The following is a 26,843-nucleotide window of genomic DNA, read 5'->3' on the forward strand; positions in this document are numbered from 1 at the left end:
TTTAAGAGTGATTATCACAAGTAAATAACTCGGTTGCTATCATGTTAATTTTAATATACACTTTACAAAAGACAATTATATTTTATATAAGGTAAATTTTCATATGCAGGCTTCTTTTTTTGGTAGTAAGTTTTATTTTTACAATTTGAAATGTTCACATTTGTTAATAAATATTAAGTTCATGTTAACAAAAGTCATAGTAAAAAGAGATAACTGAATATCATAATAATCTATAATAAATCAATAGAAAGAAATAGTTTGTTTACCATAGCTAGGTGACTGTTTCCTATTCAGCAATTTAAATGAAGATTAACAAACTAGAAAAATAGTGGGAGTGAGGAGTACCAAATATCCTTCCCCCCATTAGAAAGGAAAGAAATTGGGTGACTGCAATAGGGTTGCAGTTCCTAGTATCTAGAGCTATCCAAAAAATGAATGGAATGGCCCTCATTCATTTAATCAAAAGTAAAGCAAGTCATAATAAAGATATTTTTCAAATCTTTACATTGTCCAAAACATTTTATACAGTACTTTGGTGCACTGTATGTAAGGAGAATACACAGTTCTACCTTCAAGAAGTTTATACCACAGTAATGAAATAAGAAATTCATACAAATTAACTAATAAAAATGAGAAGAGTATGCTAATTATGAGCAGAGGTAAAACTAAGCAATTTTCAGATCTTAAAGGGGTGAAAGATCATAAATGGTTATGGTGTTTAGGCAAGTTATCATTTTAGTTGAACCTGGAAGAACAGAAAGGAAGAACAGAAGGTAGAGATGGAGATAAGGGCATTTTACATGCTGGAAATAGTAAGAATTAAAAGCTCAGAGGAGAAAAGGATTGGGGACTAATGATGAAATCGAATAGATTTTTTTAACCGGAATTTGGCATATGTTTGTAGAAGTAATGAAAATTAGCTTAAATTACAGCATGCAGAATCAGGAAAGTCAGAGTCAGCAAGTACTTATTGCTTCCCTACCCCTAAATCATCTTGTTTACATTTTCTATATATTCTATATATAATTATATATCATTGTCTGGTCTTTACTATTCCCCTTACTTGATTGTAAGCTCTTTATATGTAAAGCTTCATTTTTGTCTCTGTTATTCCCATAACTGATAGAAAATGAGCATTAAAGAGTAACTGTTAATTGCTAGATGGGTTTAAACTTAATTTGGTAGGTCTTTTAGGTTATATGAATATCAAGAGTATTATAGAGTATATTGTTACATTAGCAAAGGAGGGGTTAAATAACCTGAACTATAAAGTGACTTCTATTTTCATGAATCTCTGGTTAGCTTCCGAAATTTCATTGAGCTACATTCTTTGTAGGCAATGCTCAAACAGAGTATTGCTTTTTTTATCTCTGATTTACAGACTGTCTAATATAACAAGCCCCATTCTTAACTGTACTTTTAGAATTAACATATTGCATTAGATACTGAATATGAAAACAATTTATAGTAACATGAAAAAATACTCAAACAGTATTGATTAGAGAAAATACAAATGAACACAAACTTGAGATATCATTTTATATCTACCAGTTTGGTTAAAACAATTAAAGAGGAAAGTGATAAATGTTGGAGAAGGTATAGAAAAATTGGGATACTGAATTATTGTTGTTGGAATTGTGAACTGATGCAGTCATTTTGGAGAGCACTCTACAATTATGCCCAAAGAATTATTAAACTGTCTATATCCTTTGACCCAGAAATACCCTACTAGGTATATCACCAAAGTTGATTAGGGAAATAGGGAATCAACATTTGTAGTAGCTCTTTCTGTGGTGGCAAAAACTGGAAACTGCAGAGATATCCATCAGTTGGGCTCAATGATCTTAGAAAAGCATGAAAAGATTTGCATGAGATAATGAAGAGGAAAATAATCTATGACAAGAGAACATTTTATATAGTAACAGTAATATTGCTTTAAGATGTCTGAGCAAATAAATTACTCTATAACTATATTATAAATATTCAAATATACTATAAAGGACATATGAAGAAAAATTATATCTGTATCCAGAGAAATAGCTGAAAATAGAATGAAGTTTAGAAAAAAATTTACACACACACACACACACACACACCTATTTCTTTTTAATGATGGCCATCTCTAAGATTGGAGGGAGGGAAGGGGAAAAAAGAAATTTACCCAATAATTTTGTTTTAGATTCCAAAAGAATAACATATATATATATATATATATATATATATATATATATAATAGTTTTGTACAATTATTTTTGTACTATGTTATAGAAATGTTTGCTTTATTTTATAAAGTACAGATTAGATGATTAAAACATTGTTTTAAAAAGTACTAAGTAGGACTCCACACTGGGACTTCTATTAAATATTTCATTATTAATATGTATATGACTAGTAAAATTCACTTATTTTTCATAAAATTCCAGCATTGGAATAGATATTAAAAATTCTTAAGGCTAACCTCTAACCAAGGATAAACTCTTTTTGCTCCCTCCATACAAGTGATCATTTGACCTTTGCCTGAAGAACTCTAATAATGGAATTTCACTACCATTCAAAGTAACAAGAGAGATGTAATACTGAACAAATATTATTTCCCATACATATGTCATCATACTCTGCACCTAGTAATCACTTGATAAGTGTCTGTTGAATAGAATTGATTTTAAAAAAATTTAGAAAATGGTAATTTATGGTCATGTGAGGGAGGGATTATTTTTTTAATGGAGATACATCCATTGTTCCTATTGCTTAATTGTGACAATGAATAGGAACTATTAATCTTTGTCCCCAAACAGGACATTGAATATCAGGAAAGAAGTAATGTCATGAGTCTGGCTCATTAGGTAAAGATTCTTGAGTGCACTGGTGTGCATTAAAATGGAACATGCAAGTCAAAACTAGCTATTGAGCTAGTTTATTCTAAATCTAAATCAAAAATCTGAAACCAGAACACACGCATATAAATCTTCTGGTTTCAAGTTTTTGAAGTTTCTATTTAATACCATATTATCAATATTTTTTACTGAAATCAAGGTTTAGATTTGTACATCTAGAAATATGCTTAGAAGAAAACTGTGTAATATGCATGTCCAGATAATAAGCCTGAATGATATAAAGAATAGTGTAGGGAAGATCACCACTCACTAAGATGCTCAAAGTGGGCAGAGGCCTTGTCTTTGCTATAAAATTGGTGAGTTATCATTTTCAGTGCTTGAACAAAGGGAAGAGTAAATTAATATTCAGCCTAGAAATCTAGAAAAAATGATAGAGGCAAGTGATATAGTCTCAATGAGCTGTTCTTTATTGGACTCCTCAGTGTTGTCTCATAGTTCTATGAATCACTTTTGTATTTAATATATTTCCCCAGTATAACTGATTATCAATTAGTACTTTTGCTGTTTTGATTTAATTATGTTTAGGACGTATATTATTTTACTAAATCTGATGACAACAAAGAACCTAACTGTGCTTTTAAATGTTTGAACATTTTAGGTTGCTCACTAATTTAAAAATAATTAAATGCATATATATATATATATATATATATATATATAAATATATATATTTAAACACCTCCATGGAGTATTATAACTGTTCTCAACCTATAACATATGTAAAATTATTATACACATTTGAAGAATAGCATTAAGAAACTCTATCAACTTGCTGCCTTATTTTAAAAAATTCCTCTTGGTTTAGAAATAAGCTATAAATATACATACATATACATATTTGCTTCATATATATATATATATATATATATATATATGTATGTATATATATTCCCTTATACCCTGAATTTCAATTCTCCCAAGTTTTTTTCAAGTTGAAGGATTCATTTAAATCAGTGGTTTTCAAATAATTTAAGTCTCAGGGTCCCTTTCTCTTAAAAATTATTGAGAACCTCTAAAAGAAACTTTGGCTATGGAGTTTTTATAAATAATTACCATATTAGAAAATAAAGTGTCTTAGTTTTATTATGAAAATAGTTTTGGATTTGTGAACAACATGAAAGTGCCTCAGAGACCTTTTGCAAACTTAGAGTTATCTTATACCTATTATTGTTCATTCTCTTTCCCAAATACATGGAAAATGTTCTGGCAAGTTTATGAAAAACCACTGATAAGGTCACAAGGTATATAGAGAAATAATAATAGAAAAATAAAGGTGTGTTCTTTGTTATACCAACTGGGTCAAATCTCGTTAAAGTTTGGCCTTTGTAGAAATTTTTTAATAATAATAAAATATTTCCAAGTGAACATCCACAATTTACTAAAAAATGTACCTTACCTTATACAATTGTTGTATTCCTTTAAAAAGACAAACCTAAATTAGATTTTGGCAAATCAAAGACATTTTAAATTAATTCAGGGGGAAACAGTTATATTAAGAATGCAATAGTAATTTCATGATATAAATAATTAACATTTTTAATTTAAGATGTCTAAAGCATTAATTTATCTATGATGACTTATGTATAAATTTTATGTATAATTTTATGTGATACTAAGTATTTGTAAAAAAGGTTATTTTCTCAAGCAAATCTAACTGGTGAGCTCCAGTGCTCTAGAAAAAATAAGTCACAATTTAAGTAAATAATATATAGGTACCAAAATTCAGATAGAATTTGTGACTTTTGTTTTAATCAGAATCAAAATAAGAATTATTTCCGATCATATTATTTCATCAGTGGGGTATCTAAATTCCTTTTACATAATTTCTCCTAAATGTAGCACCTAATTTTCATCATTCAGATAATAATCTGAGAACTGAAAAAATGAAAACCGATTTGGCTTAAGAATCTGGGACTTCCCTTTTCTAGAGTTGGTTAGAGAATATAAGAACTAATTTAATCAATGGGAAATAAAAAGGACTAGATCAATTGTTTATTTGCCTTTTTTAAAGCTTTTTTTCCCCCCTGAAGGCAGGTTGAGGTTGTGATGTACAACAGATGCTGGGCTTCATAGAAAATCTACCTATCTAGATATTATCCTTGACTCCTCACTATCTTTCACTCTCTGTTTCCAATCTGTTACTAAGGCTTATTGATCTTACCTTTGCAACTTATCTCCAATATGCCCCCTATTCTTTTCTGAATATCACCCACCACCTTGGTACAAAGCTCTATCACCTTTGGTTACAATAGTTGATCTGTCTGACATAAGTCTTTCTCCCTATTCCAAGCCATCCTATACTCAGTAATCAAAATGACTCCTAAATCATAGATCTGACCATGTCATACACCACCCAACTCAATTAACTCCAATAAGTGCCTATCACCTCTAGGCTCAAATACAGTTTCCTTTGTTTGGTATTTAAAGTTCTTTATAACCTAGGCCTCTCTCTATACCTATACCTTTCAAATTTTCTCATACCTTATATCCTACCAACTATTTTTTGGTTCAATGACACTGGTTTTCTTGCTGTTCCACAAACAAGAGATTTTATCACTTGACTCAGAGCCTATTCATTGGTTGTCTACCATGCCTGACATTTTCTCTCTTTTATCTCTGCCTCCTAGCTTTCCTAGATTTCTAACTCCCAACTTACCATTCAAAATACAATCCTCTACAGAAAGTCTTTCCTATTCCTCTTAATTCTAGGACCTTCCATCTGTTAATTATATTTGTATTCTATGGTGTCTTTATGTCTGTGGTGTCTTTGTTATTGTCTCCCCCATTAGATTGTGAACTCTTAAAAGTGAGGTTTGTTTTCTGTTTTTCTTTGTATCTCTAGTGCAAAACCTGTGATATATATTTAATAAATGATGAGTGACTGTCTAGTGACTAGCACAATGGAAATTTGTATAACTTGCTTTGTGAAAATATTTCCCCTGATCTTTTTGGATACAGTTTTATGGCAAATACACTTAAATACATAAAAAATTAATACACACAATATAATAAGCCATAGAAAGATAAATGCACGTAAAATTCAAAAAGGTGTGTCTGAAACACCATTAACTCTTAGAACTGCAAACTAGTTACTGGCTTAGTTTCACAATAGCACATACAATAGTCTAATCAAAGTAATTAATGAGAAGACATTATTTATTCACTGCTATATTTTCCCCAAATTAGACTCAAACAACTTTATGTGAGGTATAGGTCTAGTGTGCTCACATAAGTCTCTCATATTTGTATGTATATATATATATATGTATACATATATATATACATGTATATGTTTACATATTTATATACCTGAGATTAAATAACTACTGAAATTACACATTATATGAAAAAAAGAGTAACTCTTACCAAATAGCCTTCTGTGTATTGAAAATGCACTCTGGAACTCTCTTCTGCTGTTGGACTTAAAGGTTTTGGGTCAGACATTGACCTCTGCATCATTTTTGCAGATTTAGGGCTTGCTGGTGGAACCTTTGCCATGTCTGGGTGCAATATTTTCTGAGGGCTGATATCATCAGTGATGGGTTTTTCATAAGGTACAAAGGCTGATTCCAAGGCTTTGCCTGATGAAATTGGAGAAATGGGTGAATAAAGAACTTTCGGAGATTTGGGTGGGGAAGGAACTAGCTGTAGTGTGGAATCTGCCCGAAGATGAGATGAATAACCTATTTCCAAAGGTGTTGGACGTTTTTTGTCTTTGGGTGAAGATGTGGCACTCAAATACTGAGGACTTTGTGCATCTGGGTCTGTTTCTGTTTGACATCCTAAACTTCCACCTTTGTATGTCTTTTCAGGAGCTGAAATGTGTTTGATTATTTCAACTTTTGCATCCACTCGAGCACGAATGGAAGGTGTTCTTATGGTCCCAACCGGTTCAGTCTGCACTGATATTTCTGCCACTGTTTGAACTGCTATGCTAGATACCTTGGAAAGGGGTTTTGTCTTATCAGTTTCAGTGGTGCTCTCACTATACTTCCCAGGACGTGGTTTTCTTCGTGATCTGCTGGGCATATCCCACTCATCCTGATCTTCATCATCAGTCTGGACACTTGTATCTACACTCTTTTTACTTCTCCTTCTTCTATTGGTATAATTTCTGTCAGCTCCATCTTCATCATCAGTTTGTACTCCACTGTCTACTATCTTCTTAAAACACCGGGGATCCTCACCCCCAGTTTCCTCAATCTCATCATATTGGCCACGCAACTTGGCTCCAGAGGTTCTTTTTTTAAGTTGCTTTTCATCCTTCACAACAACATCATTTAGAGGCATTTCTGAAACAGTACTCAGTATGCCAGGTGGAGCAATGTATTGAGTAACACCATCTGATTGAACCGTGTACCAACCTTGGCTCTGTGGGATTTCAATGGCCACCACAGTTGAAGCTGTAGTGGTGACATCTTCAGCAGGCCAAAATTGGTTGCTTTCCACAGCTGGATACTGACCTTCCAGAATTGCTTGTTCAGTGGTTGTTTGTGGTGAGCCTGTTCCTGAAGGATCATAGTTATATTGGTATATCTGGCGGATCTTTTGCTCTTCTAGTTGCTGGTGAAGTTGCTGCTGAAGTTGTTGGATTTGTTCAAGTTGTAGCTGCTGCTGTGCTAGTGTTTCTTGCCTCATCATGAACTGAGCTTGTCTCTCTTCTTCTTGCTGTAGGAGGAGGTGCTGCTTCATAGACTGCAACTCCTCCAGTTTCTTTTGAACCATAAACTTTTCCTGCTCTCGGAATCTTTGTATTTCTTGTCGTTCCCACTCTAACTCCTCAGCAAAACGTTGTTGCTTAATTTTCTCAAGCTCTAGGAGCTCCCTCTCCAAATCAAGTTGCTGCTGCTTATCTTCTTCAGTCCCAATGACAAGAGTACTGTCATCTCCCAGGACTTCAGGAAATACCTCAGATGCTGTGGTCAAAGCGGGAATAACATCAATGGCCTCAGCAGAGAGACTTTCCACAGTCATGGTTTGCAAACTTGTTTCAATATCTATAGCAGCCACAGAACTGTCCTTATCAGATGCTCCTGTTGTTAGGAAACCATACGATCTAGGTAATGGTTGGGTCTGCTGCAAAGCAGCCAAAGATGTTATTGTATCAGTTGTGTGAATGCCAGGCAAATCCCTCACAGTGGTGCTGAAAATAGAGCCAGGCTGAGTAGTGATTGGAAATGTAGAAGGGACTGGTGTTGCTACTGAAGAATAGACTACACCATTAGAGGATCTCAAAACATTCCCCATGCCATATGGGGATCCTGGTGGAGGGGTCATTCTTGCTGTAGAATACTGTGGTGCACTAATACCAGTGCCTGAAATAACTTGTCGAGTCTCAGGATAAGGACCTGTGGTCTTGCTTGAATAATCCATTACCTCACCTGAAATACAGGGTAGAGTTATAGTCCAGTTCCAAGAAAGAATGGTTCTTTGTGTGTCTGAAAGCCCTCTCATCTTGATGAAAATAATGGAGAGAACTGCATGCAAATCCACAGTTTAGCCTACTTATATGCGAAGAGAAAGCAATGTTGAACATGCAGGCACATGCAGGCAGTTAGGGCAGAACAGAAGTAAAATGAGGAAATTAAAAAAAATGCATGTGTACTCCACAATATGCTGCCATACCATTGAAAAGAAAGGAAAAAAAACATAATGAAAAAAAGGATTATAATTTCATCCTGAAATGAGATGAGCGACCCCATAATGATATTTCAATGAAAGATCTGCTGCCATGTCATACTGACCTGTAGTTACTCTTCCAGAAGTTAGATCTACTGCTGTATCAGCCCCTCCAGTATAATCAAAGGTATTCTTACTTTTATAAAGAAAAACTCCAGTGTCTGCTAAATTTGTGTCAGACATAGAAGGTTTCATGCCCCCAATGCCTCTATAACCATATGGCCCGGATCGATCATATTGGTAGTGATCATCCCTATAACCAAAACGATCTTCAGGAAGAGTGGTTGCAGGTTGTTGTGTTGTACAGCTTCTTCCAAATGGTAACTTATAAACAACATCACAGCAAACTGCTCTTCTTCCTGCAGTCAAATCCACTGGTTTTTCATCATCTTCTATGACTGTAGTCACAACACCTGAAGTAGATTCATCCACTGTGACTACAGTTCGGTGAGACTTTGTAGTGCTGAGATCCACTGCACCACCATCTTGGGACCCCTGAGATGTGGTGAGATCAGTCCATCCATTTGTAACACTAGCAGGCGGTGCAGTGATTGGTTTGGTGGCAGGCAGTGTTACTGCATGGGCAGAAGTACTTAGAGATAAGTTTATTGGTGCTTCTTCCCGAAGTGTAGGGAAGACTTGGACACTTGTTTTTCTGTAGGTAGGCTCAATATGTTTGGATGTTGTTAACTGAAGTGGATGATCTGCCCCAACTAGACTTTCTGTCCTCGTGGTATAACTTACAGTACTTGAACATGTCACAACAGCCATAGTTTCTGTGACTAGGGATAGTGGAGTCACTACTGATGATGTTGCACTGAGGTTTATAATAGCAGGTTGGACAGTACTGATTTGTCTGCCATATGTCTCACTTACTGTAGTCTGCCTTCTCACATCTGCTGGAGAAGCAGACAAATCCATGCAGCTTCCAGATATTTCACCCTCAACCTTTGGTACCATACGTAGATCAATAACATCCCCAAAGAGCTGGAATGTTCCATTTTCTTTATATCTTGGTTTCTCCAATGCTAAGGGTTCTTGAAGCATGGGCTCTGGAGGAATTGTTATAGAAACGCTACCTGAATCAATACTAGGCACTGTGCTATCTGCTAATGAAACCATGGTTCTGGTCACTTCACTTGAGGATAATGGAGCCACTGAACCTGGACCTACATGGACTGAAGACTGTGTTGTGACTGGGGCAACATAGAAAGTCTGTAAAGCACCCAAGGTATACAGGCTCTGATCTGATATGCTTTGAATGTCCACACCTTTCACAGGAAGAACTGCAGTAAATGCAGGTTCAATAGAAACCAGTTCCTTAGAAGGTGACACCAAAGGCCAGCTGGTCACTGCCTGACTTGTTAAAGAATCTGTTGGAGTTCCCGGTTCAGATGGTAATGTTATAACAACATAAGTCTCCATAAGTGATTTGGAAAATCTTGGTGAGGACTTGTTAGAATGTGGTGACAAGGGGGATGTAGGAGATGGCAATTTATAATCTGCTGAAGTCACTAAATTCAATGTCATACTTGAAGTTAAGGATAAACCTGCTGGTTTGGGATGTGTATCCACTGACATCTGTGTTGTTACTGGAGGCTGAGGAACTACTGGTTTAGGAGCAATTGGAGGTTTGGTTCCCTCAACAGACCTGTGAGTAAATACGAGTCCTGATGGAATAGTAGATGGCTTAGGAGGAACAGGAGGTGGTGCAGGGGTGTATACTTTTGTTAGAGGTGTCACATTGTTCCTTGGTATAGCAGTGGGATGCATAGTAGCAACAGTGTCAACTGAAGGTACAACAGCAGCTGATGTCACTGGAGAAGCTTTGATTGACTTCTTTTTAGGATAGATAGCAGGTTTTGGTGGAGTTGGAGGGGGAAGAGGAGGAGGTGGAGGTGGTGGAGGAGGAGGTGGTGGTGGTGGAGGAGGGGGAGGAGGAGGAGGAGGTGGAGCAGGTGGAGGTTGAACAGATGAATCCAAAGAAGAACTTCTCCAAAGAAGAGGTGTTCTAGATGTCACAGCAGGAATTGAACATGTCATAGATGGTAATTGTGATACAGTATCTGTCACCTCTCTAGAAAGAGAAGAAATTGTTGACACTTGATCACTAACTGGAATTGCAATGTTACTCGGAGTTGACTGAATAGGCACAGAATCTATGGAGCTAATTCTACGCAGTGAAGGTACAGGTGGCTTAATTTTATCTTTGTAAGTTTCCAGCATGACACCATTTCCATTTATACTCTTGGTTCTCCTTACTGAATCTCTTTCTTTAGATACAGATGAATCAACAGAAAAAGATTCAGAAATAGACTCTTTTGGTTTGGCTTCAGGTACTGTGACAGACAGTGAGACCTCAGGAAGAGAAATTGGGACAAGATCAACACTTGTTTTAGGAGGAGGTTGAACAGGCTCATCTAAAGATATATCTATTCCTGTATATACTATTGTGTCTATTGTAAAGGGAGGTAATGATGGAATCTTTTCAGAATCCTGAAGTTTTACTAGTTGGCCCACAGTATCTGTAAAAACAGCAGTTGTGGTTTCTGGTGCAGTAACAGGTGAGGAGCTATCTGTTGTACAAACTGATGAAATGGATGATGTAAGAGAAGGCGTGTCAGATGGTAGCACAGATGTTGCACTTTCTGAGGGCTCAGAGTATGCTAAAATTGATGATTCATGAGCAATTATCTCTTGAATTTCTCTGGTATAATCAGTTATATATTCATCCTCTATTTCCTCTGGCGAAAAGTGCTGTGTTATTTTCACATCTGGAATAGAAAGTGTTGCACTACTAGTTGAGTCTGTAAGTGAGGCTCCTGAGAGAATACTAGATGTCAGTGAGGTATCTGGCATTTTGTCGAAGTCTATTGTAGGTTCTGTTATATCATGCTCAGTAACTGGCTGAGTTGGACTAGACCCTGGCGTTAGCTGCATTTGTTGCCTCTTCATGAGTTCCTCATAGGCTGCATCTGCATCTAATAACTGTTTTTCTTCACTTGTTGATGTTACCATGGTACCTAGATCCACAATTTCATGACTCTCGGGGATTATATATGAGCTTGATACAATATCTTCTTGAGGCACCATAGAGTGTAAACTCTCTAGCTCATAAAATTCTTTCTGCAAATCTGAGATTTTCTGCATAGGATCTTCATAGATTTCCTCTGGAAGTCTCATTTTTCTGTCTCTCCCTCCTGGCTGAATAAATTCACTACTCTCATCTTGTCTTGTTAATAGACTGCTATCAACAGCAACACTGTATGTATCTTCTACCAGAGATTCATAAATATAATCCTCTATTAGCATCCCACCATACAATGGTTCCTTTTCAAACACTTCATCCTTTTCTGCTGGAGTTGGAAATGCTTTTGACTTGTGGGATTTATGCATCATTTCTTCATACATTTCCTCAGCACTTTTTAATACCTTTTGACCACCTTCTTTTTGAATTGCAATAGATTGCTCATCTGTTGGAGAATATAAAGAAACAGCTGTGGGCAATTTATAAACTTTTTGTACTTCTATTATTTTTTCTGGGCTAATTTCAAACCCTTCTGGATCTGATTCTATACTTGGTGAATATTCAGAGCAAGAGGATCGATGCAATTCTTCCATCTCTGCAGCTTGACGCAATTCTTCTGTGGGAGATGCATCTTCAATTGGAGAGAGATTGCTGGGTGGTGTCTTTGGCCTTTCTCTTCTTCTTTGAGCCCGAAGTTCATCTTTGTCTTTCTTTGACTTTTTACTGGAACTTTTTCTTTGTTGCTGTTCTAATTCACGTTGTTTTTCTTGCTCCTTTAATAATTCTTCCTCTTCTCTCATCTCCTCTTCTTCTGAAGAATCTTCAATAGTGGGAAGAAGAGGACCATGTGAACGGTGTCTAGATTTACGTTGCTTGCTCTCTCCTTTTTTGTGGCTAGGACTACTGTCACTGTCCTCATCAAGAGATGACACTGATGTGGGAGATGTGCCAGGTGTGAAACTAGAGGCATGCAGACTAGAAGATCCTTCTCCTCGTGACCTATCTTCTGGTGAATCGGTAAGACTTTCCATTTCAAGTTCTGGTTCTTCATCAAAATATAAACTTGCTTTCTTTTGCACAGTGTCTTCAGAGTATTTATCTGTCACTGTGCTATTCAATTCAATGGTTTTAAACCTTCTAAGACCTCCTCCACCAGTTACAGTCAGTTCTTCACTCTCCTGACTTTTAGTTTCTCTGTATTTTATTTCTGGGCTCTCATCAAATGTCTCATCATCTTCATCATGCCAGGAATGGCGTCTCCCTGCATCATCATCAAAACTTGTACTACTTTTTCTTGTGAGTCGTCTATGCTTTCCCATTATCCCTTTCCCCTTTCCTTTTGTTTCTTCCTTCTTCTGGCTCTCACTAACACTGATTTCTTTGAGCTGTTTCCTGATGAATTCATCATCATCAGAACCTGACACATCTTCATCAGCACTCATCTCTATGATCTGTTTCCGAATGAAGTCTTCATCATCACCTGAACCTTGACTGTCTTCCTGCTTATACTCATCACTGCTTGAAGAACCAACACTAGTTCTTCTTTTCCTTCTTGAGACAGGAGAGTTTTCACTTTCACTGCTATCTTCTAGTGAATCATAACGCTGCCTTCTGGCTGACATATCATCAACAAAGTCAGTTTTTTCTCTGAGGCCCTTTATGGAAGGAATATGTTCTTTATCACCTCTCACAAGGATATCTTTCTTTTCTTCATGAACCTCCTTGAGCTCATCTTCTTCTGAACTATAAGATTCCAGAATGACAGGAAAATCCTTGGTTTTCTGTTGATCTCTGGGCTGCTCAGGAAGCCCACCATATAATTCTTTTTTCTTTTCTGATTTTTCTTCTATAAGTGAATTTGCTTGAGCTTCCAAAATGGACAGAACAGTACTTTCCAACTTTGCTAGATCTGAAGGACTTGTAGGACTACTTTCTTGAGAATGAGAATCTTTTTTGAGTTCCTGTGCCAAATCCTTTTCATCACCTGGGATGAGACTTGGAATTTCACCAAGAGAACCTGATATTCCATCAGAAGAATATCCTGTATCACTTAAACCTTGAGGGCTTTTCTGTTGCTGAGAACTTGATGTATCTGATTTATCATCTTCCTTTTCCTAGGAAAAAGAGATATAGCAAAATTTAATATTATTGAATTACTATATTTATGAACTCCAACTAATTCAAGAAATATTTATTAATTCTCATGTGAATTGAAGTTGAATTATCAATCAGTTTGAAAAAAATTGGTTAAACAAAAAATTGAAAAATCAGAAATGATTATAAAATACAATATCAAAAATGCTACTCATAAAGATGATTTCCGCTTAAATTTATAAAAAAATTTATAGTTTTATTAGATTTACCATTTGATGATAGCTTTTCCCACTGGAGATTGAATTCATATGAACAACAATTTACAGGTCAACTACTTTTATGCCATTTTACTATGCTATTTTATGCAAAATATGATGGCATTTCAATTTTATCTGAAATAGCTCTCTCCTTTTAAAGACTAATAAGCAAAGCCCTATAGAGGGGAATTGGGAATTATCAAGGTCCAATACATACATATATATATATATATATATATATATATATATATATATATATATATATATATTTGGAGAGAGAGAGGGAGAGAGAGACAGAGAGAGATGAGAACCAAGGTTTTGAATCCTTTACTCCCACTCCAAATTCAGTGTCTTTTTCTTGAGTTAAGACACATACAACAATATATCCATAGTATTTATTTAACAGTATATTTCAAGTTATGAAAGAATATATTCTCAACTAGAATTGTTCCATGGTTCTGCAGTATGATTTAGAGTAAGAAAACCAGGGTTTGGGTGTTAGCTCTGTAATTTATTAATTGTTTAGGAGGTATGAGAGGTATGAAATATCAATAGATTTTTAATATTGAGAAACAGGCAGCAAAAAAAATAATCTCAAAGGAACAGCCAGGTGAAGAGAACACTAGCTCTGTAGTCAGGAGGACCTGAGTTCAAATCGGGCCTCAGACAGATAATTACCTAGCTGTGTGACCTTGGGCAAATCACTTAACTCCATTGCCTTTCAAAAACTTAAAAACAAAACAAAAACTACCCCCTAAAACCTTATTTACTTTTAGGTTGAATGAAGAGAGAGAGAGAGTCAAATTTTCTAAAGAGAAGAAATGTGAATATTTGTCAGGGTTTTGAAGAGAGACTTCTTATTTACTGATAAGTTAAGTTATTTAATATCTGGGGTTGCCCAATTCTGAATTTCCATGATTTCAAGAATGGTCTTGGGCAAATCCCTAAGCTTCTTTGTCTCTCAGCTATAAAAGAGGTATAAAGATGCTATTTTGCTTACATTACAGGATAAAATTAAAAGAAAATGAGAAATGTGGGCATTGGTACAATATCTATAAAGTCCTTAGAAATGATACAATTTTTACTGTTATTTATTGGATCTAATGAAAGGGACACTTGAAGTTTATGTTCCCCAGTATAAAATCTTTCCTTTAACTTGACAAAAATCAAAACCAACAACCAAAAAACTCAACAAAACACCAAACAAAAAAGCAAATAATTTCTTCATAAGTTCAGCAATACTCTCATTTTTTCTGTATAAATTTTAAAACACATTTAAAAGATGGTATTGATAAAATTTTTTGATTATCAAAAAAAACTTTGTCTCTATTATACCTTTTGATGATAGCTTCTTCCAGTGTTGATAAAAAGTTATAATGATGTTTTCTATACTCTAGGTGATATAAAACCTTTTATCCTTAAGGAGAAAAAAAAATACCATCCAGTCTTTATGGAAGAAACACATAATTTAATGATTAAAATGAAGGATCTAAAAGATTTTTGAAATAACAGTTCTATCTATATTTTTAGGATTATCATTTCAAACTAGTATTGAAAGGCAATTTATATTATAATATGAAAAATCTGCATCAAATTTCTTAACACAGTATTACACATGTTAGGGAAACTTTTCTATTCAGTTGATAAAATGAGAAAAACACAAGTACCTCAAAGAACCCCCTTTATATTCTAGAAGGAGATATGTTCGATTAAGATCTTCCTTTGACTTTATTGAATTCTCTTCAGACTAACAATATTCCTCTGTATTTGGAAGCCTTTGTCACCATTAGAAAAAGAAGGCATGTGATAGTTTCTGGTTGAATGGGTTCTAGTATATTGTCTTTTTAATCACCCACCCTCTCTCATTTTAAGGGAATAACATTCAGAAAGAATATAAAGTCAGCACATTCAACAGAAAAAAAATCAGTTTAACCACATGTAGAGAAAATAGTTTGTATCTCTCCACATGTACCTTGAATGTATTTGTATAGGCCATCCTCTATACCATATGTGGATCCATGAGAAACACAAATTATTTTTTCCTAAGGGGTTATGAAGAAAGTATTTATTATTCTACACATTAAAATGCTTATGTTCTAGTATAATTTATAACTTAAATGCATAATATATATTTTGTAAAGTTCTACTTTATATACATTCATTTAATGTTATATATATATGCATGCTTGTACAAATATATATATATATATATATATATACATACACATGCACACATACACATATATACAGAGAAATAAAGATAGAAAGATGGATGATAGGGAATGAAATTGTGATTTCCACTTTATAGAGTTTCCTATAATGAAGAAACTCACTTTACAAATGCAGCATGGTATTTTCTCTGTGATGAATAGTTTTAGAAAATTCTCTAAAACCTCAAGAGGACAAATTATTTCTGGGGTCACAGAGTCACACACACACACATGCATAAAATACATTCAAGGTACATGTGGAGAGATAAAACTATTTTCTCTACATGTGGTTAAACTGATTTTTTTGATATATATATGTATATATCTCAGAAATGGAGCTTGATCTCATATATTCTTGGTTCTTTAAGACCCAGGCTTTATGTATTGCATACTACCTGTCACTATTCATTCTTATTCTCATTCTCTCTCTCTTTTTGTCACATAATGATTCTATATACACATTTATGCACATGCACAATTATACATATATAAACATAAAACATGATGTGCAAGGATATACACACCCAAATGTATGTGCCCACATCTATATTAAATTTATCAACATATAATGATGTATACTAAATGTAGAAAAAAATGTTTTAAAGGAGCTTAGATCAGATATTGGGAATATTTGAAGGATCTGTGATTTTGCCAGTGCAAAGTTCTCACCAGTTATAGTAACTTCTTCCATCAATTCAAAAAATCAAAAAATAACCTGTCTGTGACTTCCTGATTGAAATTGGGAAACTGTTACATGAACACAGAAATTAAAAAAAAAAAACAAACGAATTGTGTCATCCAGTATCAGTCAAACTTAAATCCAGGTCTTCCTGAAAGGAGGTCCAGAATTCTTTCTACAATGACTTTTCAACTGATCCAATATGAGGTCTTTACTGACCTTTTATAAAAGTGAGAGCTGACCACTTTAATATAATTAAATATAAGTAAAAAACAACTTGTGGGTCACTAATTGCCTGTAAAATGAGATGTAGAAGGAAGTAGTAAACTATTCCAGGATCTTTGCCAAGAAAATCATTAATGTAATCACAAAGTATAGGACATAAATTTAAAAAAAAATGACTGAAATGAATATCTTTGATAATCACAGCAACAAAAAAATTATTTCCCAGCCCTTTTTGACCTTAAGATTTTCTATTGAATAAAATCTAGAGTTAACTTTTTAAACATTTTAAAAGACTGCATTCAATTAAAAGCTAGATGGCAAAGCAAATAGAGTACTGGTTGTGGAATCAGGAGGACAACAGTTCAAATTCAGCCTCAGACACTTGATGCTATCTAGCTGCATGATCTTGGGCAAGGCACTTAAACCAGATTACCTTTCATTCAGGAGCATCTCCACTTGTCCTAATTCATATTTGGCTACTAGACCCAGAGGACACTGGAGGAAAAAGTGAGTCTGGTGATTTAGTATAGCCTCCCTCTTTCAGATTCAATTTGTGTGCTTGTCATGGCATCACCTCTCTGATATTATGGTCCTCTTCAAGAATGAAGGGCAAACATCATAGTTTGCTTTGTAGAGCTACTATGTTACTCTATTCAAATAAAAGCAAATATTTAACTTTCAATGATATTCTAATTTTAGTTAAAATGTAAAAGATTTTTAGCTCCTTTACTCATGATGGGAAAATCTAGATAGGTCAAACTCAGTGGCATTCAATTCATGAACTGAAACCGTAATACTCATAAACAAAAGACTGTGCCACATATTTTGGTGGGGAGAAAAATTATAGAAACTTAAATCTAATATTTCCATACAAAATTCTAAATCAAAGATATCCAAAGCTATATCCATGTGAGTAGTATATTGACTTGGAAAATACAAATTAGCATTATTGATAGTGCATTATATTTTTATTTATTTTCTTAAACATTTCCCAATTACATTTTTCATCTTTTCAAGAGTAATGGGGAATTTTGTGGGCTGCTTGTTTGCTACCTGAAAGCTGCAAATTTTGGCTCTCTTTTTGATCATTCATTATCAAATACTTATTGAATTCCTTCCCTTTATGCTCTCTTACAAAATCTATTTATTTTTAATCCTTGTTTTATCTATCAAAATGTGTTTCCATTAATATTTAATTATAACAATTTTCATTTCTTCCAAGGTCTGAATATTGCTTACACCATCATTGTGGCCCACTATGATTGAAGGGACACATGTATGACATTGCTAACTGAGGGGAACACTGCCCTTTATGTCCTTGAAAAGGTAATTAGCTAAAGGAAGACTGGTTCTGAAGTAAGAGGAACTGGGTGCTACTCCTACCTTGGTTGATACCCATGGATAACCTTGTTCAAGGTTCTTTAATTCTTGTCCTCACGTTTGCTCATTTGTCAAATGAGGGATTTGGATAAGTCTTTGACTTCCCTCTTAAAATAGGAATTCAGAATCCTATAATATGCATAAACTTGACCTAAAGTATAACTTTACTAACTTTGCTTTCTTGCCCAAGCAAGACAAAACATAGGGTAAAAAGACATAAAACATAGGCTTATTAATTTCTCAACTATTTTAGAGGTAAAAAGCATATAAATTTTTGTGTGACTTCATACAAGGAAAGAAAAATGTGATCTGCTCTCAAGTAATTTTATACTCAACAGGAAACCTAGATCCTCTTTTCAATACAATGCAATTTTAATTCAACAACCACTTAGTAAACTACCTTCTATGTTCATGGACAGCTCTATAATATAATGGATAGAACAGGATAACTCATTTTCATGAGTTCAGAATGGGCATGTCACTTAACCCTGTTTGATTCAGTTCTTCTTCTGTAAAATTAGATGGAGAAGTAAATGAAAAACTATTCCAGTAGCTTTGCCAAGGAAACATTTAACAGGGACAAAAAGAGACGGACATGACAAAAATGATTTGACAACTACACCACAACAACAGCCATGTGTAAGAATTATCTTAAAAGTTGGAAGGAATATATAGCTATATAAAACATCATTAATTAGGTTGCAAAATAAAATATTGCAAAAACATGAGAAATTGTAAGCACTATGAAATTTAAGGAAAGAAAAAAAAACATTTCAAGGAAAGATGATTTTAGGAAGGGAAGAGCAATTTTTTCAATTTATTATCAGAGGTTATATTCTCAGGTACTTTTGCTCCTAGCAGAAAATGAGAATTTTTGAGAAATCTCAAGAAAGAAAAAAATTGAGGGAAGGATGAAAATTATCTTAAAATATCTCTTAAAAATCTTGTACTAAATTTATCTTTGCAATCCTTTTCCTATTTAAATGACTAACCAAGACTTAGCTGTACTTCAATAATAGTCTTTGAACAGCACTTCAAATGAGATGTGAATCTTGCATAAAAGTTATTAGTAATTAGCATTTATGTGAAGACTTTATGATTTGTTGCTCTTACTGGAGGTAGTTAATGGGAAGGAGTGTAGTTAAAGCATTTAATGTTTTCTTGACTTTAATATTATTGTATAGTCTTTTGAGAAAAACATTTTTATTTTAATTTTGAAAGCACATTACCATTAAAATCTATTACACAAAACTTGTATTTTTATAATGCATTGTTCCCATGTTGAGAATCACAACCACTTGGGTCTTTCTGTTGTGGCAAGATGAAATGATTACTCAAAGTCGACAGAGTCTAAATTTCATTCTCACTTCCTACCAGAAGTAGGAAAAAAATGGAGTTAAATCGCATTTTTCTTTCAGTTTTACACTGCCATATTCTACATATCATATGCAGTTATACAAGAATGGTAAAAAATGTAGGAAGCCCATCTCTAGTAACAGAGAATAGACTAAAATTCTACACTTGTAAGAATAACAAGGCACATGTTTCTATGATTGGGGCTTTTTTACAGACTTTCTAGTACCACTGATTTGGAGATAAAAAAAATTTTCTGGCTAGTTATAAGGCCCTATCTTCAGGTGTTTGCTTTACATGTCACTTTCTTTACTCTGTCATAATTCTTGATATCCAGATTCAAAATGATAGGTAGAATTTCTTCCACCTTTGTTAACTCCAAGCTTGGATATGATTAAAGAATTCATTTTTTTCCTCCCCAGTTTACCATGTCTCACCTGTAAAGAATGGTACTTACTCCCAGGTACCTTGGAACATAACACTGGAGGAGTGATAACTTTTGAAAACAAAAACTGACCAAAGATTTTAGTCTCCTTTAATTCTCAATAAGTTGGAACCATATTCACATTATGCTAACTGGTTAGTAAATATCAAAAGTATACATTTAAAAGAAGTTTAAAGTTTGTCATAAAAGGTAAATGTTGGCTAAAAGTAAAAGTATGGCATCTTGTTGATACTGAATCAGACATGCAAAAACTTCCTTTAAATCTATACTAATAGAAAAGAGATAATGACTAGATTTTAATTCTAAGAAATTAAACAAAATTTAATATTACATAATGTAGTTATTGATAACAAAAAGGAAATCTATAAGTTTTAAAAACAACTCATTAAGCAGGTATTTATTGAAATTGCCTATATACTTTGGCCCAGCAATACTATTACTTGGTCCATTTCCAAAAATTATGGGAAAAGGAAAAAATCTTTGTTTTACAATGATTATAGCAATTCTCTTTGTGGTGGCAAAGAAGTGAAATTTAAAGTATGTTCATCAACTGAGGAATGAATGAAAGATTATGACATGTTTGTGATGGAATACTACTGAGCTATAAGAAATATGAGCTCAATAATTTTAGAAAAAACATGGAAAAGCTTGCATGAAATAATGAAGAGCAAAATGAACAGAACCAAGAGAACATTGTATACAATAACAGCAATAGTTTTAAGAATGACTTTGAGTGAATTACTTATTTTGTCTATTAGAAATACTAAATTAACTACAAAGGATACATGAAGAAAGACATTATTTGCATCCAGAGAGAGAACTGATAAATAGAAGTATGCATAGAATAATATTATATGCATAAATATGTGTGTATATACTTATTTGTTTCTAATGATAGCCATTTCTATGGTGGGGGAGGGAAGAAAAAAGCAGTTTACATGAAGGTTTTATTGTATATTTGAAAGCAAAAAAATTACACATAGTAGATTTGCAGTTTCATAATATAATTAACTTTTTATTATACTATGCTATGAACTTTATTGTTTTATTCCATAAATTAAAAAGGAAATAAAGAAAATAAACAAGAAAAGCAAACAAAGAATACAGAAATTATATAGAAATTGTTTATATATTACAAAAAACTGTAAAAACAATATATGGACAAAAAATAATTACAAAGAAAATTAGTACGTGAGAAGAACTACAATAAATGTGTAAAATACTGTTGGTTTACACAAGGGAAAAATAATTTCAAACTACATAAAAGACAGAAATTTAGGTAGGGTCTTAGTTACAAATTAGATTTTGACAAGTGAAAATAAAAAAATATTTTTTATTCAGAGGGAGTGGTAAGGACAAGGAGAATGAAAAAGACTGAGCCTTTGATTTCACTGATACAGAGATTTCAAGATAAAGAAACTGAAGTACTGACTTGAGTAACAGACAGTCAAGACAATCTGAATTAAAATTCTGATTTGGGCACTTATTAACTGTGCAACCTTTGGCAAGTTATTTAATCACTCTATTCCTTAGTTTCCTTACTTATAAAATATGGCAGTTCATTTGATGGCCTATAAACTTCTTTCTAACTCTAAATGTATAGTCTAATTATTTCTCTGCCAAAGCAAATTGGTACATTCTCTGTTACTTTTAGTCTTAAGAGTTACTTAGAGCAGCACAGAAAGTTTAAGCCATTTGCCCAGGAATACAAAACCAGTATGTGTCAGAGATGGAATTCCTGGTTTTGAGGTTAACTCTACCTATTACATTATGCTGCTTCTCAAAGGTAGAATGACAGAAGCCAAACTGTAAGTGGTAAATCATATGATACACATTGGGAATGATAAAAAGTCTAATTTGGCTGTACTATGGGTGTATGTAGAAGAATAGAACAAAATGAAACTGATAGAATTAGTCTTTCTTAAGCATTAATCCTCTATGCTGAACTCTTATGTTGGGACTAGAAGTGGGAGTGGAAGTCACTAAATTTAGATTCACATATTCTCTATCCTCATGAAAATTACAAATGTTCTTCTCTGCATTAAAAAAAAATCCTAATCAATTTAGAAAGTCCAGCTTATAGTTCTTAGTTATACATCTAGTATAGAGATAGGACATAAGACTGATAACTATGATCTCTACTATATAAAATCTTTCAAAGAATTTTTCATTTTATTGGTTATTGAATTTTTTCTTGCATCACATACATTTCTTGATCTTATAGGATCTTAGATAGAGTGGGAAGGGACCTGTGAACCACTAATGCCAAATCTCTCATTTGACAAGGCACAAAAAAGGTTAACTGACTTGCCAGTTTGCAGGGATTCATGTATCACTTCTGGGAGTGGGACATTGCCCACGGAAGCACAACACTCACAACAAAATCGGTCACTCTGTGTTCAGACTCTCCACAGGAAAAAATCTAATATGAGGTTTCCATCTCTCATTGCAAGTATAAAGCTCTTCCATCATGAGAGTGAGAGTCCGTGAAAATTTCTCCTTCCAAGTAGGATGAGTTTCTTTCCCTTTGCTAATTCTCTCATTTTCCTGATCACCTTCATTACCCTCATTCAACTTTTCAGTGTTTACCTTGGTGTAGCCACCATTCCATTTTGTCCTCCTTCATCTCTTATGTCCTTTTACGGAATCTTCTCACTTTTATTTTATTTTATTTTATTTTATTTTATTTTATTTTATTTTATTTTATTTTATTTTATTTAGGTTTTCACAAGGCAAATGGGGTTAAGAGGCTTGCCCAAGGCCACACAGCTAGGTGATTATCAAGTGGCTGAGGTCGAATTTAAACTCAGGTAATCCTGACTCCAGGGCTGGTGCTTTATCCACTGTGCCACCTAGCCACCCCAAACTTCTCACTCTTTAACTCCCTCCCTCAACAGGGATTTTATTAAATGATGTCTCAGCTCCTGATTATAGATTCTGCTTAACTTGTGTCACTTATTTTTTTTCAATACTTTGATTATCACTTTTTTTAAGAACAAAAAAAGTTATAGGTAAATCTCTCCTTCTCCTTGCCCCCAATCTCTCTTTCTTACTCTCTTTTATTGTTTCTTCCTGTCTCTTTCCTCTGTCTCTCTCCCTATTTCCCTCTCAACAATAACTTCTAAAACAAGTGATGATTTAGTCTTTCCTTGATTTTACTAACTTACCTCTCTCCTGTTTCTATTTATTATTCGGATTAAATTTTCTGTTAGTGACTAATTTTGTATTTGTTTTTGTTATTTCAAAAATGTTTTAAATGCCTTTCCTTGTAGTGTCCAGTTTTTCAATTTTGAATTGAATTCAAGTAATTTTCAAATTATTGATTATGTTTAAGTTTTCAGGGTATATTATTTTGAGTTGTACCTTAAGTTTTATTGCTTCTCAAAATAGTATTCTAACACTTTGTTCAATATCTCATGACTGTAGACTAAGCCTATATTATTAAAGTTTCTTTTACATTTGACTAGCCTTTATACTGGATACTCACAAAGCTTGATATTTTTTCATTGAAATTATTAAAGGTAGGTGGCTGTCTGATCCCTCTTTTTTTGAAGTTTTGGTATCTATATTAAGACAAATGAATACTTTTCTTGTAATATGTCTGATATGGTATCAAAGTTTGTTTCTTCAATCTCAAGTTTGTGAGACCTACAAGGTGTTTAAAATATTTTGTTTCATTTTACAAATGGGGAAATTAAGGCTAAGAGAGATCAAATTAATTGTCCATGGTCACATGGATAGTAAACATGATGACTGAACCTGAATTCAGCTCCCTCTTACACCAAATCCAAAAAACAAACCATATTACATTTCACCTGTAAAATTTCTCTTGCATCTTTCCCTTTTTTAGTTTCACTGCCCTACTCTAAAATATACATCTCAATTATCAACTGCATAGAAAATTAATGAGTTTCCCAATTTCTCTTTCTCTGATCATCCATTCCTTTTCCCCTGACCAAAGTCATCCTTCCTACTTCACCAGAATAATCTTTCTTACATATAGACATTATGATGCTACTTCTATTTTTAAAAATCCTGTGTACTCCCATTTACATTCAACTTCTAGACACATGTTCAGTTCAAAGAGCAACATATATCTAGGTTTGTACAGATAACTTCCATTAAAGATAATTTGCCTTCTTTCAAAAATATCCTTCTCCAAAAAAGTGATTATGGAAAAGCAGCAGGATGTGATGGAATGCAAATGTGGGATCTTATTAAAATTTGTAAAGGAAGGCAAGCAGAAGAGAGATAGGACAGGATTGCATTTGAGGAATTGTGCAGAGCTGAGCTGCTTGCCATGTAAAACTTCACTCCTTTAAAAAGATATTTTCTCATTAATGATGGTTTATATTTAATCATAACTTAAAGGTTTTAAAAGATTTTTATATACATTATATCATTTGATTTTCAAAACAACCCTGTAACGGAGGTGATAGTATAATCCTCATTTAACACATAAAGAAACTGAGTCTGAGAGAGAGCTAAGTAATGTGCCCATAATCACAAAGTTATAAATATTTGAAACAGGATTTAAACTAAAGTCATTCTGATCCTAGTTCTAGAACTTCATCCACTACAACAAAATGACTGGAACATATTTACCAAATTAGTGTGATGAGATACCCCCCCCAAAAAAATTAAGAGAATATGAGATTCTATGAGAAAAGACTATTATTCATAAAGACAGTAGGCTCCCTGTACTCTCTACTTTATCAAAACATGTGAAGAGAAAGGTGTTAAGTTCTGAAAGCCACATATTTAGGAAGACTATTCATTAAATTCTCATTGATAAATGAGAAAGTCAATTGTGGAATTGCATAAAAAAAGATGAATCATAGAATTTTAAAGCTGTAGTGGACCTCATAAACCAAACAGGATCATTCCATCTAGTTCAACATGTACTGGAGCTAGAATTCTCTCTTAAATAAACTTAATGCGTTTATAGAATCTTTATTTGAAGACTTCCAGGAAGGAGAATTTTTTTTCATCCTAAAACAGTCCATTTTGGAAGTTTTTTCCTTACCTTAAGTCAAAATTTAAGGGTTTTTTCAGTAGCTACCTCTTGCTCATAATTTGTCCTATGGAGCTTTACAAAATGTCTAATCCCTTTCAAACATGTTTGGGAATTGAATCTTTATCGATTTTGCTTTGAACTATGTTAATTGGTTTATTACTAAAAGGGATTGAATAGCCAAGGACTTGAACTATACCTTTAAGAAGGTGCTTATAGAATACCCTGTATCTAAGGTAGTCACTTGTCTTTCTAATTTTTATTTATTTATTTATTTATTTTACTTTAAGGCCATGGGGTTAAGAGTGACTTGATCATGGTCACACAGCTAGGCAATTATTAAGTGTCTGAGGTCAAATCTGAATTCAGGTCCTCCTGACTCCAGGGCTGGTGCTCTATCTACTGCACTAGCTAGTTACCCCAGTAATCACTTATGTTGAAGAACCTAACTTGGGTCTTCAAGTTGGTATTGATTTGAATCAATCTCTCTCTCTCTCTCTCTCTCTCTCTCTCTCTCTCTCTCTCTCTCTCTCTCTCTCTCTCTCTCTCAATTTTCCAGATTTTTTTTTTCCAATTTAGATGCAAGGGCAAATCCAAATAAACAGAAAATGGTGCCACCTTCCTTTACACTTTGAATAAACAGATGTCTCTAAATAGAATTTGTGTGTTTTAGTTAAGAATTAACTATATGCACACAAACTCTGTGTAAACATTGTCATAAACAACAAATAACATTAAGAAATTACACACTTACTATTTTTTCTTTCACTGTTTCCACCTGATCAGGTTTTCCTATTGGTGCAGCCTGGGGAACAACATGTATTTTCTGGGTTTTTTCCTCTTCTTTGGGCAGACTCTGGGGAATTCCAGATGCTGAATCCTCTTTCTTGGTCTCGACTTCTTTTTCCACATGTACCTCCTTAGGCAGTACCTTATCTAAGAATTTTTCTTTAGCAGCTGGTACCTCAGATTTTATTATCTCTTCCTTTTGTTCCTCTTTGGGTTTTTTCCCCAAATCATCAGGGTCTATAATCTTTTCTTTCAATTTGCTTTCTTCATGTTTTTCATCTGTGCTTATCAATGGGGGCTTCTTTTCAAGGGAAAGTATTTCTTTTACTTTTTCATCTTCTTTTTGTGCTTCTTGTTCTTTCTTTTTTTCTGGTACTTGGTCAGGGAATGAGGATGTTTTGGGGGATATTTGTTCTGTCACAGGAGGCTGACTCTGAGATATGGCTGATGGCTTTTGTATGATCTCTGAAGAAATAGGTGGGATTGATGGTGATATTTTGCCCATATCCCCAAGTTGTCCTGATATTGCTCTCTGGGTCTGGCAGTTTAAGCATAGCCATTCTTGAACCTAAAAAAAGGAAAAAAAAGAATACAATATTGAATAGGTTGAACATATAAAATGATAGCACAATGAAGTCTTAAATCAATGACAAACACTTATCAAATCCACATTTTCCCTCACATTTCTAATATATGGAAGAAGACATTCTTCTAAGCAAATAGAACACTAATATTTGAAAAGATGTCTGTAAAGAAAAGATTTTGACATTTTAGAACATATTTTATATTTGTATTT

General features: G+C 33.8%; 2 protein-coding genes and 1 long non-coding RNA gene across 3 annotated transcripts in view; 1 reads left to right on the forward strand and 2 right to left on the reverse strand.

Moving 5' to 3' along the window:
• Positions 1–8,530, reverse strand: part of LOC141493128 (protein piccolo-like) — a 222,439-nt gene extending 213,909 nt beyond the window's left edge. The window contains exon 1 of the mRNA XM_074194044.1: positions 6,261–8,530. Within this exon, the coding sequence (XP_074050145.1) occupies positions 6,261–8,348 (2,088 nt within the window). The 5' untranslated portion in view covers positions 8,349–8,530. The remainder of the gene's footprint in view (positions 1–6,260) is intronic.
• A 16-nt stretch (positions 8,531–8,546) lies between these two features.
• LOC141493129 (protein piccolo-like) lies at positions 8,547–26,611 on the reverse strand. The gene is made up of 2 exons (XM_074194045.1): positions 26,013–26,611; positions 8,547–13,715 (listed from the first exon to the last, which is right to left on the reverse strand). Exons 1-2 carry the CDS (start codon positions 26,550–26,552, stop codon positions 8,568–8,570), a joined length of 5,688 nt encoding a protein of 1,895 aa, XP_074050146.1. The 5' UTR covers positions 26,553–26,611; the 3' UTR covers positions 8,547–8,567.
• The window catches only part of LOC141493130 (uncharacterized), a 44,751-nt gene continuing 28,601 nt past the window's right edge, over positions 10,694–26,843 (forward strand). The window contains exons 1-2 of the long non-coding RNA XR_012470122.1: positions 10,694–10,759; positions 12,500–12,618. This is a non-coding gene — a long non-coding RNA (uncharacterized LOC141493130). The remainder of the gene's footprint in view (positions 10,760–12,499; positions 12,619–26,843) is intronic.

This window comes from Macrotis lagotis, chromosome 7 (assembly GCF_037893015.1).
Source record: "Macrotis lagotis isolate mMagLag1 chromosome 7, bilby.v1.9.chrom.fasta, whole genome shotgun sequence".
NCBI classification, from domain to species: domain Eukaryota; kingdom Metazoa; phylum Chordata; class Mammalia; order Peramelemorphia; family Peramelidae; genus Macrotis; species Macrotis lagotis.